Source organism: Canis aureus, chromosome 1 (genome assembly GCF_053574225.1).
Source record: "Canis aureus isolate CA01 chromosome 1, VMU_Caureus_v.1.0, whole genome shotgun sequence".
NCBI lineage: Eukaryota > Metazoa > Chordata > Mammalia > Carnivora > Canidae > Canis > Canis aureus.
The window spans coordinates 118,238,880-118,254,010 of NC_135611.1; the positions used below are offsets into that span (position 1 = coordinate 118,238,880).

At 48.6% G+C, this 15,131-nt stretch overlaps 1 protein-coding gene across 3 annotated transcripts; it reads left to right on the forward strand.

Annotated features, from left to right (window-relative positions):
• The first annotated feature begins 2,086 nt into the window (after nucleotides 1-2,086).
• ZNF792 (zinc finger protein 792) lies at nucleotides 2,087-14,915 on the forward strand. 3 transcript variants are annotated; one of them, XM_077855192.1, is made up of 4 exons: nucleotides 2,087-2,365; nucleotides 4,730-4,856; nucleotides 5,278-5,400; nucleotides 6,033-14,915. In XM_077855192.1, the coding sequence occupies exons 1-4, from the start codon at nucleotides 2,330-2,332 to the stop codon at nucleotides 7,637-7,639; spliced, it is 1,893 nt and encodes a 630-aa protein (XP_077711318.1). In that variant the 5' UTR covers nucleotides 2,087-2,329; the 3' UTR covers nucleotides 7,640-14,915. The 3 variants fall into 3 exon arrangements, with proteins under 3 accessions (XP_077711318.1, XP_077711325.1, XP_077711337.1); XM_077855199.1 differs by having other exon boundaries at nucleotides 4,772-4,856; nucleotides 6,033-9,828; XM_077855211.1 differs by lacking the exon at nucleotides 2,087-2,365 and having other exon boundaries at nucleotides 4,737-4,856; nucleotides 5,294-5,400; nucleotides 6,033-9,828.
• The last annotated feature ends 216 nt before the right edge of the window (nucleotides 14,916-15,131 follow it).

Genomic DNA, 15,131 nt, shown 5'->3' on the forward strand with positions numbered 1-15,131 from the left:
TCCTTTAATCCCTGAGAATTAGACGTGAGTAATGTATTGAACTTGAAACCACTGAAAGAAACCATGTCAGTTCCATTGTGTCCACTCATGCCTGAGGAGGTTTCAGCCTGATGCTCTCAAATGTTGAATCAAGTGACCTGTAAGAATCCGTCCTTTGCGCAGTAGACTTGTTTGTGAAACTCTCCTGCATGATGCATTTTTTTCTATAATGTATTTTAAATAATAAAACAGCCAAATGGTTAAAAGTGTGCTTTCATGTAAGTATTACACCATCACCGATGCAGTTATTTGCTGAGTCATTATTTGTGGAGCGCGGTCTCCGTTTGCCCTCCCACAAGGGGCTTCGTGACCCCTGACGACGACGTTACAGATCCTGCTGCTAATGGCTCAGGTCCCCCGCAGTAAATACGTGTGGGCCCTGTGACCCTACCAAGGCTCCCCTTTCTCAAATTGGAGTCCCCTGGAGGGTTTGTCCACACACGGAAGGCCGGGCCCCAGCCGCCGAATTTCCGAGTCCCTAGGCCTGGGTTGTTGCCCAAGACTTTGCATTTTTAGCAAATTTCCAGACGATGCTGATGCTGGTTTGAGAAGCACTGAGTGAACCTACAGATCCCGCAGATCAGGCGTTAGCTTCGTCCGTCAGGGCCAGCCTGGGCCCTCCCGAGGGTCCGAGAGGTGGAGGCCCAAACAGGTCTCCGTGGCGCACCCCCGCGGGCGCCTGGGACGCGGCTCCCGGCACAGAGAAGCCCCGGGACAGCCCCCGACGCCGAGGACCGGCGGGAACCAGCGAGACGCCGGGAGCAGGCGCGCGCCCCGCCCTCCGCACGGACACCCCGGCACCGCCCCTCGCATCCCCGCCTCGCCCCGCCCCTGCACCACCCCCAGCACCGCCCCCTCGCGCCGCCCCGGTCTCCCGCCACCCCAGCACCGCCCCCCGCCCCACCACCAAGCACCGCCCCAGCACCCGGCACCGCCACCTCCGCATCACCACTCACCACTCCGCACCGCGCCCCCCTTACCACGACCTCGCACGGCCCTCCCAGCACCGCCACCCACACCCCCCGCCGCACGACGCAGCACCGCCTCCCAGACCCGAGCCCCACCACTACCCAGCACGGCCCTCCCGGCACCGCCCCCCGCAGCATCGCGCTCCGAGCACCACCGCCCGGCACCGCCCGCGCCCCGCCCCTCCACCCAGCACCGCCTCACCACCTAGCCCCGCCCCCAGCACCGCCCCCGCCCCGCCCCACCTCCTGGCACCGCCCCTGCCCCTCGCCCCTCCACCCAGCACCGCCCCCTGGCACCGTCCCCCGCCTCTCCCCCCAGCACCACCCTCCACCCAGCACCGCCCCACCGCCTAGCACCGCCCCTACACCCAGCTTCGTCTCACCACCCAGCACCGCCCCCGCACCGCCCCCGCACCGCCTCACTACCCAGCACCGCCCCCCGCCCCTCCGCCCCGCCCCGGCCACCCAGCACCGCCCCCCAGCACCGCCCCCAGCACCGCCCCACCACCCAGCCCCGCCTCCGCCCCTCCACCCAGCCCCGCCCCCGCCCCTCCACCCAGCGCCGCCCCCAGCACCGCCCCCAGCACCGCCCCACCACCCAGCCCCGCCTCCGCCCCTCCACCCAGCCCCGCCCCCGCCCCTCCACCCAGCGCCGCCCCCAGCACCGCCCCCAGCACCGCCCCACCACCCAGCACCGCCCCCGCCCCTCCACCCAGCACCGCCCCCAGCACCGCCCACAGCACCGCCCCTCCACCCAGCCCCGCCTCCGCCCCTCCACCCAGCCCCGCCCCCGCCCCTCCACCCAGCGCCGCCCCCAGCACCGCCCCCAGCACCGCCCCACCACCCAGCCCCGCCTCCGCCCCTCCACCCAGCCCCGCCCCCGCCCCTCCACCCAGCGCCGCCCTCAGCACCGCCCCCCAGCACCGCCCCGCCCCGCCCCCCGGCAGGTTTGCCCCCCACGCCCCCCCAGCTCCGTCCCCCAGCGCGGCCGTGGGCGGGACGGGAAGCGCCGGCGGGGGACTGAACGCGGAGTCCGCGCCTGGCTCGGGGCCAATGACAGCCGGGAGCCGGGCGCCGCTCGGGGCGGGAACTTCCTGCGTCCCAGGCCCGCCAGTCCCCGCCGGGCCGGGGGTGCGCGCCCGCGTCCCCCGTGGCCTTTCCGGAGCCAGGGGCCGAGGCCGGGGAGCCGGGACCCTGCTCCGCCCCGCGTCCCCCGCGCGTGCACCAGCCCGAGGCCCGAGGCCCGCCGCGCCCGGGGCGGGAGAAGCCGGGGAGCCCGGGGGGCCGAGTCCCGGGCGGATCCGCTGCGAGCCCGGGCACCGATGGCGGCGGCGGCGGCGCTCGGGGACCCGGCGCAGGTGAGTGCGCAGGTAGCCGCCGCGGCGGGGGCCTTGTCTGTCCGCTAGCCTCGCCCGCCTCTCCTCGGCTTTGGAGTCTGGGGGCGCTGGAGGGGAGCCCCGCCCCGCCTGGGGTGCTGGATCCAGGCCGGAGAGGATACCGGGCGCTTCCCACTTCCGAAATCCAGTGGCAGGAGGCGAGCAAGGGTTTCCCGGGCACACGGACGGGCGTGTGCAAATGCTTGGCGGGGAGAGTGAGCTGAGGGTCCGGAGAGCAGGTGGGAGACGGGGAGCCCCGGATGGCGGGCAGAGGAGCTGGGCCTCTGTTCTGAGGGGGTGGGAGCCACAGCCGGTCGCGAGGAGAAGAGGAAGGTGATCTGACTCGGGTCCTGACAGGCTCCCTGTGGACGCGGAGTGGAAAGCTGACCCGGGGGAAGGGTGGAGGCAGGGAGAGCAGGAGCCGCCGCTGCGCTGGCTCGGGTGGGCGCTGCAGGGGCTGGAGGTGGAAGTCACTGGATTCTGGATCCCTCTTTTAAGTCAGGCTGACCAGATGTTCTGACGTGGAAGGTGAGAAAGGGAAGGGATGGTTTTGGGCTTCAGCAGCTGGAAGGCTGGATGGGAAAGTTGGTTGTAGAAGGAATTTTCAATATAAAAGTAGAAGTGAGGTTTTGGCGCCGCTGAGCTCTGGTGTTCCAGAGACCCCTGAGCGGAGCGGAGCGGGCAGCTAGACACCAGTTATGGGGTGTTTGGGGGCCGTAGAGTTAAGGTTATGAAGGACTGAATACACAAAGGGACAAAGGCTAGGCCTTATACAAAAATAGAATTCCGACCCACAACCTGCAGGGACCTGCCCAGGAAACCAACCTCTTTATCTACAATAAACAACCCAGGAAGCTAGCCTGCTCACGTTAGACTGCAGGAAGCCAGATTGCTATCTCCAGTGACAAGCCAGGAACAATAGCTTCTCTAACAACTGGCCCCAGATGACCAGGGCTTCATTAACCACTGACAGCTTCTCTAATTTTTGTTCCTGCTTCCAACTTCTCTTCTCTTCTCTTCCAAGTAGAACCAAATGTACACCCCTAACCAGTCACACAGGGGGCCCGCTTCTGGTTAGCCTGGCTCCAGCTTCCCCGTGCCAGCACCCCCCCCTCGCCCCCCCCCGCCCCCGCCCCCGTCAGCGCACACTTGAAGGCTTCTGTTTTCTGCTACTCAGCTCTCCCACTCCCCTGCCTGCCTTTGGGTCTACCAAAACTCGAGCGACGGCGGCTCTCTCCCTTGCCATAGCGAGCTCAGTATAAACAGCCTTGGCTGTTATTCTGCAGCTAAAACATCTAAAATGTGGCATGTGGTTGTGCGTCCGAACCTTCAGGTCCTGGGGGCAACGACGTTCAGCGGGAAAGAGGAAGGTGGGGGCTGAGAACAGAGCACTGGGTCTGTTGCTGGGACAGCATGGTTGGCTTGTTTGGCTTCATGAAGACTGACATGGAAGAGTAGTGGTGGTGGTGGTGGTGGTGGTGGTGGTGGTAGTGGTGCTCTGTAGGGAAAGGGGGTGTGGCTGGGGGTGTAGAGATGGATGGGATGGAGAGGATCAGTAGTAATGGAGATTGGAGCTTAGTCACCCCTCCACATCCTCAGCAGGACTTTGTGGTGCCCCTTGGTGGGGCCGGGGGTTTTCAGTTGGGCTGGTGAATTAGCTTAGGGGCAAATGGTGTCAGCTGGGAGCAGGTGACCCTGAGTGGGTGGGGGTAGGAGAACCCATGTGCAAGAGGCCCAAGGGTGTCTGATATGTGTGGCTCTGCATAGCTTTGGATTGAAGCCAGGAAAGGACCAGGCAAAGGGACCTTTAACTCCCTGGCGAGTGTTGCCCTTGGCGGTGGGAGCCATCCCGGATGGGATCATGGTTGTCTTTGCCAAGAACTTTCCAGATGTCATGTGTGGAGTAACATGAGGGTCCATGGCGATGGCTATGATGTGGGCTGAGATGGGGGAGGGCACGGTGACAATGGGGATGCAGCAGTGTGGTCCAGAGTCTGAGGAAGGTGCAGTCCAAGTTCTTGGCCCAGGACCTTGTGACTGGCAATTAAGGGAGAAGATTGAGTCCATGTTTGTCTGTTAATGACATAGGAGGGGGGCCCACAAAGGAGGGGGTTCAGTCCTGCACTTCGGGCCCAGAGCGTAGCTGGTGTCTCTCTCCCCCCTGCCTGTTGATGTTGTGGACCACCACAGTGGTCAGACGAGGCATAGAAAAACGCAAACACCAGTGGAACCAGGGCCTTGAGTCTCCTCTGAGTTGGGAGCTAGGGAGGAGGCAGTGCAGGGGACAGACAAGGGAGTCCTGAGGAGAGAAGCTGATCATGGCATGAACTGTCCCCATCATGGCAGGGCTGTGTGACCTTTGAGGACGTGACCATTTACTTCTCCCAGGAGGAGTGGGGGCTCCTTGATGAGGCTCAGAGACTCCTGTACTGCGACGTGATGCTGGAGAACTTTGCACTTATAGCCTCGCTGGGTAAGGCCTTCCCACCCACCTGATGTCCTGAGCTCACGCTGCCTGTCCCCTGTTCCTTCCTATGGCCAGACTGTGGCACCACTTCCTTCCCAGTTCTCCCAGGATATGTGGTGCACATTGGAGGCCTGTGCCATGTGCAGTGTCCCATCCTCTCCCTGAGCCACCCCAACACCTGCTGCCCCAAAGCATTGTGGGGAAGGGGCCAGAAGTGAGGAGTCTTGCATGTAGCCCCATGGATCCTGGCTGGCTCGGCTGCTCTCTGCCTGGGTGACCCTGTCCTTGAGCTGATGTGTCCTGGGGCCTGACTGCTGGGAACACTGTGTGTTCCTTTTGTAATATTTCACCTTGTTTCCTGTGGTCTGTCATCAGGTAGTTCACCTGGCCAAGTGCTGGCCACTTAGCTGCCATGTCTTTCCCTCAGGACTTACGTCTTTCAGGTCTTACATAGTTGCCCAGCTGCAGATGGGGGCAGAGCCATGGGTACCTGACAGGGTGGACATGACTTCAGCCATGGCAAGAGGGGCATACAGCGGACCCATCTCTGGTGAGTGGGGGGTGAGGGGGCAGGTGACATCACCACCATCCTCACATCACACCTGCAGCTTTTCTCATGTTCATCCTTGTTTTGGTGCCCAAGCCCATGGCCACATCTCTCTTCTACCTTTCCTGTTCTTGACACATCACCCATTTGTCATTTCTGCTCTGACTTGTGACCCCTGACTCACTCTTTCCACAGCTCCCCCTGTGACTGTCTCCACCAGGACATACACTTAATGTCATGATATGTGCATATTTCCCTTTCGTAGTCCTTAAACAATGGCTACTCAGTTACAATCAGATTTTCCTGGGCCTGGACACGCCGTTCTGCACAGGGCTTATGGGTTAGCAATAGCTAAGGCCCTGCTGAAAAGCCTTTAGAGAAGTGAGATGAAGACCCCACCTTTTGTCCCAATACTGTGCCCATACCTGTGTCCTTGGTCCTGGCAAGGCCACCCTTAGTTTGTGACCTTGCCAATCACGGTACTGCAGAGCAGATCATCCCTTACCCTGACTTCAGGCTTCTCGTCTTGCCAGCTATCCTGAGGACCCATTCCAGGGTCAGGGGTGCCTTTGTCATGGGGCTGCTTCCTTCCATCAGAGCTCCTAGTAACTTCACCAGCATTTCTCTGTTTTCAGGTTTTTGCTGTGCAACAGAGGCTGAGCATAGTGTGTCTGTAGCAGGAGTGTCCCAGGACAGGAAGCTCAAGGCGGCTCTGTCCAAGCAGAAGGACTACTCCTGTGACATGTGTGGCCTACACTTGAGAGACATTTTGCACCTGGCTGAACACCAGGCAACACATTCCAGCCAGAAACCATACATGTGTGAGGCACCTGGGAGAGAGTCCAAGTCCAGAGCAAACCTTTACAAGCATCAGATGCAGCAGAGTATAGACAAGCCTGTCAGAAGGGATGAGGACAGGGCCTCATTTGTGAAGAGCTGCAGAGATGACACATCAAAAGAACCTTTTACAGTCAGGGAGGGTGGGAAGGACTTTGTGGGTGGGACAGCTACATCTGACCTTCCGCAGCATCAGGTCGCTCACAGAGTGGAGGAGCCACCCCAGAGCACTGGTCACACTGTGCAAAGCCACAGCAAGTGCGGTGAATTTGGGAATGCTTTCAGCGACAAACCCACACCTATTCAGCACCAGAGAACCCACACTGGAGAAAGGCCTTATGAATGCAACAAATGTGGGATATTCTTTAGCCACGCCTCTGGCCTCTTTCAGCACCAGAGAGATCACAACAGAGGAAAGCCCTATGAGTGCTGCGAGTGTGGGAAGTTCTTTAGCCAACACTCAAGTCTTGTTAAACATCAGAGAGTTCACACTGGGGAAAGCCCTCATGTGTGCAGTGAATGTGGGAAATTCTTTAGCCGAAGCTCCAACCTCATTCAGCATAAGAGGGTGCACACTGGAGAGAAGCCTTATGAGTGCGGTGAATGTGGGAAATTCTTCAGCCAGCGTTCCAACCTCATTCATCATAAGAGGGTTCACACTGGCAAAAGCGCTCATGAGTGTAGTGAGTGTGGGAAGTCTTTCAACTGCAACTCCAGCCTCATTAAACACTTGAGGGTTCACACTGGAGAAAGACCTTATAAGTGCAATGAATGTGGGAAATTCTTCAGCCACATCGCCAGTCTCATCCAACACCAGATAGTCCACACTGGCGAGCGGCCTTACAGGTGCAGTGAATGTGGGAAAGCCTTCAGCCGAAGCTCCGACCTCATGAAGCATCAGAGAGTCCACACTGGGGAACGGCCTTATGAGTGCATCGAATGTGGGAAATTGTTTAGCCAGAGCTCCAGCCTAAATAGCCATCGGAGACTTCACACTGGCGAGAGGCCTTATCAGTGCCCTGAATGTGGGAAATTCTTTAACCAAAGCTCTAGCCTTAATAACCATCGGAGGCTTCACACTGGCGAGCGACCTTATGAGTGCCTGGAATGTGGGAAAACCTTCAGGCAAAGATCTAATCTGAGGCAGCACCAGAAGGTTCACAAATCAGACAAGCCGTATAAGTGCAGTGAATGTGGAAAAGCCTTTAGCCAGAGGCCTACCCTCGTCCGGCACCAGAAAATTCACACCAGAGAAAGGAGTGCAGAAAATGTGCACCCTCCTCCAGCACAGCGATGTGCAGTGGAGATGAGCTCTGAGAACAGTCTCTATAAGGGGGCCATCAGCCAGAGGTTGAACCTTGTTCATCCCAATGTCCACACTGGACAGATTCCCTATGAATGCTAATTATGTTGGAAGCTTTCTGGAATAAAGTAGCATTTTCTCACCATGGACTCTATCAGACCTTTGTCACTGCGAGTGTTTGTGGTAGAAGCCGTTTAGCTCTGGCAGGTCTCCAAGAGCGTGGGTCAGCCAGTCCCTGTATTCAGACTCCTCTCTCCCAGGAGGGAATCCAGAGGAGCCTGAGGCCACAGGGAGATGTCATTCCCTCCCTCTGACCAGTGTAGCTGTGGACATGACCCATCTTTGACCATGAAGACCTGAGCTGAGTTCTGCTGGCAGCTTGTGGAGAAGGTTTCCCTTCTTTCAAGGACATGGCTGATCTCATACGATGCTCATGGTGGATTTATCCGATCTCCACATTACCCATCCCAACAGCTACCTACTTTGCATTGCCTTAGTGATAAAGCCACCTTAAATCTCATGTGTCTTGATCACTGTGGAGTGGGTTGAGAACAGTTGAGGTCTACCAAATTAAAAGGGCCTCTTAAACGTATTGCTTCTAAGGGAAGAGCAGGATGGTTGGAGAACAGCTCTTAGTCTAAATTTGGCCTCCTCTGTGTTGCTGCTCAAGGCCTCCAGGGGAAGATGGTAGGACTTTGTGGGCCTAATGCAATCTGAATGGCATGAATTTTTGTGAGCCAGAGATTACTCCGAGGACAGGGCAGTTGTGACAACCTCCACTGCATCTGGGAGCAACATGAATAGGGCCTCTTGTTTCCCAGATACTGTTTACCTGGCTGGCACCTTCCAAGGAGCCATATGCCATGAATTTTAGCATCTGGTATACAGGTTTCCTAATTGTAAGACTTACTGGGACCAATTGAGACCATAATTTGTATGGAAAAACTGCGGGTAATAATGGAGTAGGCAAGTCTACAGCAAACTAGAGGGAATGTACCTGTTCTAAAAGTGCATCCACAAATGTTCCTTTGAATGTGACTCTGCATTCAGGATTCAGGCTCTGCAGAAATTCTCAGGACCTCTAGACCTCTGCCCTATGGCTTAGGTCACCAGCAGAGCAAAAATCGAAAGGTTTTGTGCATACTAAGGCTCTCTGCACTATTTGTGTCATGGCCATTGCTGCATTGGCAGGAGAATAGGGGTAAGAGAAGGTAATCTTGTACTCCAGGGATGTAGCGTTTGTGACATAGCCAGCCATTTTTGCAACCAAGGCTTCAGAGACAGAGAAAGAGAGCAGAGTCAATATAGGGTTGGCAAATCTAATTTTCTAAAATGAATGGGAGATCAGATTTTTATGTGCAACAATTTCTTTAAATGTTTTATTGAGATATAATTGTCATGCAATAGTTGTACATATTTGATGTGCACAATTTAATAAGTTTTTCAGTAAGTAAACACTCAGGGAACCAACACCAGAACTGTGACAGTGGACCTATCCATCACCCACAAAGCTACCTCGTGCCTTTTACTTTCCCTCCTTGCCTTCCCAGAAAACTATTGATTTACCTTTTTTTCTCCCACTATAGATATGTTTGCCTTCCTTAGAATTTTATACAACTGGAATCATAAAGTATTTCTACCCTATTTTTGGTCTATTTTCTTCCACAACAGAATTATCTTGAGGATTATCCATGCTGTATGTATGAACAGCTCATTCCTTTTGCTGTGAGTGGTGCTCTCTTGAGATCCATCACAGTTTGTTATGCTTAATTTTTAAATTAAAAAATCTCTGGTAAAATACATCATAAAATTTACCATCTTAACCATCTTTAAGTGCATAGTTCAGGGGTATTAGGTACATTTATATTGTACAACCAGCACTACCATTCACATCCTGAGCTCTTTTCATCTTGCAAAACTGGAAGTCTGTACCCATTAAACAATAATTCCAAAGACCCCACCACCACCACCATCACCTAAACCCCTGGAAACTGCCCTTCCACTTTCTGTTTCTGTGAATTTGACTGCTTCAGGTACATCATATAAATAGAGTCATCTAGTATTTGTCTTTTTGTAACTGGTATATTTCACTTAGCATTAGTGTCCTCAAGGTTCATCCATGTTTTATGGCATGTGTCAGAATTTCCTTTCGTTTTAAGGATGCATAGTATGTATTCATAACATTGTATTTCTATGCCATATTTTGCTTTTTATTCATCTATCAATGGATATTTTATTTCCATCTTTCAGCTATTGTGAATCATGCAGCTACGAACATGGGTGTAGAAATCTCTCTTTGAGACCTTGCTTTCTGTTCTGTTAGACATATCTGGAAATGGAATTACTGGATCCTATGGTAATTATATTTTTAATTTTTTGAGGAACCTCCATACTGATTTCCACAGTTGCTCTATCATTTTACATTCCTACTAACAGTAGGAATATGGGTTCTGGTTTTCCCATATCCTCACCAACACTTGTTTTTTTGCTTTTTTTTTAAGATTTTTTATTTATTTATTCAAGAGAGACACAGAGACAGAGAGGTGGAGACACAGGCAGAGGGAGAAGCAGGCTCCATACAGGGAGCCCAACGTGGAACCCTATCCTGGGACCCCAGGATCATGCCCCGAGCCAAAGGCAGACACCCAACCACTGAGCTACCCAGGCATTCCCACTTGTTTTTTCTTTGAAAAAAAAATTTTTTTAATTTCTGAATAGTATCTAGCTAGATAGATATGAAGTGGTTTCCATCTATACTAGCTTGTTGAGTGTTTCTATCTTGCAGGAGTTGGATTTTGTCAAATGTGGGTTTCTTTTGGGGGGGGGGTTGCATCATTTGAGAGGATCCTGTTTTTTCCTTCTATTAGTGTGGGGTATTACACTGATTTTCGTATGTTGAACCTTCCTTCCATACCAAGAATAAATCCCACTTAAACATAGTGTATAATCCTTTCAATGTGCTGCTAAATTCTGTTTGCTAGTATTTTGAAAATTTTAACAAAGGTTAGTGTTATTTCTTTAACATATAGAATTCACCAATAAAGTCATTGGGTCCAGAGCTTTGTCTGTTGTGGGGAGGTTTTTGGTTGTATATTCATTATACTAATTATAAGTTTATTCAGATATTCTCTTCATGCTTCAGTCTTGACAGGATTTGTTTCTGGGGCTTAGTCTATTTCATTTAGGTTCCATTTTTTTGTGTGTACAATTGTCCAGAGTACTCTCATTATCCTTTTTACTTTGGTAAAATTGGTAGTAATGTCCCCACTTTTACTTCTGGTTTTAGTATTTGAGTCTTTTAGTCATTCTAGCTAAAGGTAGTCAATGTTGTTAATCTTTTTAAGAACCATCTTCTGGTTTTGTTGATTTTTCTGTATTGTTTTTCTATTCTCTATTTTTTAAATCTGTAGTCTTTATTATTTATTTCCTTTGTCTAGCTCTTGGTTTAGTTCTTTTCCTAGTTCTTTAAGTTGTAAACTAAGGTTGTTGATTTGAGATCTTTCTTTTTTAATGTAAGCATCCTCCTTCATACATTTTTTGCTACATCTCATAAATGTTGATATGTTGTGTTTTTCTTATCCTTTTTTTTTTTTTTTTGAGAGAGAAAGAGAGAGAGCGCGCATGCTGAGAGAGTACATACACATAAGCAGAAAATGGAGATCCAGAGGGAGAGGGAGAGAATTTTCCTTTTTAAGATTTTATTTATTCATATGAGAGAGCGAGGCAGCGTAAGAGGGAGGGAGCGCAAGCATGTGAGCATGAGCAGGGGAAGCAGGAGAGGGAGAGGGAGAAGCAGACTTCCTGCTGAGCAGAGCCTAATATGGGGCTCAATCCCAGGATGCTGGGATCATGACCTGAGCCAAAGGCAGATACTTAACTGACTGAGCCACCCAGGTGCCCCAACAGGGAGAGAATCTTAAGCAGACTCTGCATTGAACACAGCCCTGACCCGGGGCTTAATCTCAGGATCCTGAGATCATGACCTGAGCTAAAATCAAGAGTCGGATACTTAACCAACTGAGCCACCCAGTTGGTGCTCTGTATTTTTGCTTTCTTTCATCTCCAAAAATTTTCTAATATTCCTTGTGATTTCTCCTTTGGTTCCATTGTTTAAACCTGTGTTTAATTTCCACAAATTTATGAATTTTCCAGTTTGCTTTTTATCAATTTTTAACTTCATCCTGTTGAGGTTGGAGAAAATAGTTTGCATATTTATCTTTTAAAATCTATTAAGCCTTAATTTGTGGCCTAATGTGGTCTATCATGGAAATGTCCATGTGCACTTGAGAACAATGTGTTTTCTGTTGGTGGTGGTTAGAGTATTGTGTACATTTCCATTAGATCTGATTGGTTTATTGTGTTGTTCTAGACCTTTATTTCCTTAATGACTTTTGTCTATTGTTGAGCACAGGGTATTGAAGTCTCCATCTAATGTAAAACTATTTCTTCTTGCCAATTTTTAAGTCATATATTTTCTTGGTCCATTATTAGTTTCACAAGTGTTTGTAATTGTTACACTTTCTTACTGAACCTTTTATTATGATATAAAATTATCCAAATTTGTGTTGTAAATTTTTTTGTTTGGGAACTTATTTGTATGGAATATTTTTGCATTCTTTCACTGTCAACATGCTTGTATCTTTGGCTGTAAATTGGGTCTCTGTGGACAGCATATAGTTGGATAATTTTTTAAACGTCTCTTCTGTCAGTCTTTGACTTTTGATTGGAGAGTTTAGTCCATTTACATTTAAAGTAGTTACTGATGAGGGATTTACTTATGTCACCTTGCTTTTTTTTCTGCATCTTTTTTGTCCTCCATTTCCTATATTAGTATCTTCTGTTTTTTATTTTTTTAAGTGAAATGTTTTAGTTCCCTTCTCATTTCCTTTTGTGTATATTCTGTAGCTATTTTCTTAGTGGTTACCATGGAGATTATGTTCAACATCCAAAAATTATAAATATTCTAATTTGAATTTATGTCAGCCTAACTTCAATACCATATAAAAACTCTACCCTATCCTATTCCATCCCCAAATCTTTCAGTTATTGATATCCCAGAATTACATCTTTATACATTTTATGTCCAAAACATAGGGTAATATTTGTTTTTAAATGCATGAACTTCTTACCAAAAAAAAAAAAAAATGCATGAGTTTTTAAAATCATGTAGAAATTTAAAAATGGAGTTATAAATTAAAGGTACAATAATGGTAGTTTTTAAAATTACCTATGTATTTATCCTTACAAGTGATCTTATTCCTTCATATTGCTTAGCATTAGTCCAATGTCCTTTGGTTTCAAGTGAAAGACTCCTTTAGGCACTTCTTGCTGGGCATATCTAGTGGTAACAAACTTCCTTGGATTTTGTTTATCTGGGAATTAATTTCTGCCTTACTTTTGAAAGACAATTTTGCCAGATATACAATTCTTGGTTATCATTTTTCTTTTCTTTCAGCACTTTGAATATACCAGCCCACTGCCTTCTGGCTTTAAGGATTCTGATGAAGAATCTGTGGATAATCTTATTGAGTATCCTTTGTACATGACAAGTCATCTCTCTTGTTCCTTTCAAATTTCTCTTTGTGTTTTGATTGTAATTTGTCTTGGTTTGAGCCTCTTTGAATTCATCCTTCTTGGAGTTCACTGAGATTCTTGGATACTTCTATTCATGTATTTCATCAAATTGGGGTTCAAATCAAGTTCAAGTTATCCCTCTTCTCCTTTCGTTCGCCTCCTGGGACTCCCACAGCATGTATATTGTTTCACTTAAAGGTGTTCCAGATGTGCTTTATATTCTGGTCACTTTTCTTCAATCTTTCTTTTGATTTTCCTATCTTGAAGTTGACTGATTCTTCTGTAGTCTCAAATCTGCTTTTGAATCCCTCTAGCAAATTTTTCATTTCAGTTATGGTAATTTTAGCACCAGAATTTTTTTTATTTCGTTTTGTGTTTGTGTGATATTTCCATTTTGTTCATGCATCATTTTCCTGCCCTTCTCCATGTCTTCCTTTAGTTATTTGACCATCTGTGAGATAGATGTTTGTATAATAGAACTGCCATCACGTCTTTTTAAGAGACAGTTTCTGAATTTTTTTTTAAAGTGGGCCTTGTTTTTTTCTTTCTGTTGTTTTGTTTGGGGTTTTTTTGTGTGTGTGTGTTTCTTGTGGTTTTGTTTTTGGCTGTTGGGTTGTTTTTGTTTTTGAACACTGGACATTTAAATTTAGTACTGTGTTAACTCTGGAAATCAGATTCTTCATCTTTTCCCAGGGTTTGCCATTTTTACTTAATTTGTTTAATTGTCATAGGCTGTCTCTACTGGGGAACAGCGTGTGGTGTATCTCAGGGTCTTTTCTGAACCTGTGCCTTAACTTTTAAAATTCTACTGTATATGTGATTGCTTTGAGATGTCTTAATCCTAAATATCTGGCTCCCAAGAGAAGAGAAAGAAAAATGAAGAGGAAAGGTATGTGGTACCTTAAGTTCCCTGGAAGTCACTTCAGCCACAGAGGGAGGGGCTTGCAACAATTGGATAAGGGTTGTACAAATGGCTGCCCACTTCTATGTTTTCACCTCTGCAATCAGTTTAGAGCACAGATCCCCAATATTTGTAGAGTGGGATCCTACCCAGGCTCCCAAAAACTGCATGCAAGCTGCTCCAAGGACACACATATAGCTGCCTGACAGGGCAAGTGGATAAGGGATGGGTAGCTGCTACAGTGCTAAAGACTGATACTGGCCCAAAATAGCTGCAATTTACTACTGCTTATGCTTTCCTCTGGAAGTTATAAGCCTTCAATGGACCCCAGAGTTCCAAAATAGTTACAGTAGACATTCTGCCAGTATAATTGTTGTCAGGGTAGGGAGATGACTTCCTTATTGCTTCCTATCTACTATCTTCCCAGAATCCTTATTCAAATGTACTAGAATTTTTTAACCCTTTTATGTTACATGACATGGGTTTTTGGCTATTACAAATTAAGCTATGACCTTGAATATACAGGTCTTCAGATGGGTCTATGCTTTCATTTCCTAAAATCTAGAAGTACAATACCTTTGTTACAAGTCAGGGGAATATTTAAATTTTTGGAAACCAACAAATTGTGTTCTAAAGTGCCTATAGCATGTTACTTTCCCCCAGCAGTGAATGAGGTCCAATTCTTCCATATACTAGCCAATAATTGCTATGATCAGCATTTTTAATGTTTGCCATTTTAACAGGCAGGTAGTTGTAGAATCTCATTGTGGCTTTACCTTGCATTTATCTAATGACTCATGATCTCAATCGAACATTTTTAAAATGTTATTTACCACCCACATACCTTTGGTAAAATTTACATTCATATCTTTTGCCTATTGTTGAAATAAATGTTGGTTGATATTTCTATTTTCATTATCAAGAATATAATGAAACAGCAAAGAAATTTGTTGGAACTTCAGTCATTTATCAGTGATGTCAGTAACTTATTTACTTAACGGGGTAATAAGTTTTGGATACCAAAAATATTTCCTCAAATTTCCAATGGAAAACTATAGACACAATGCACTTTTTAAAAAATATTTTACTTATTTATTAATGAGAGACAGAGAGAGGCAC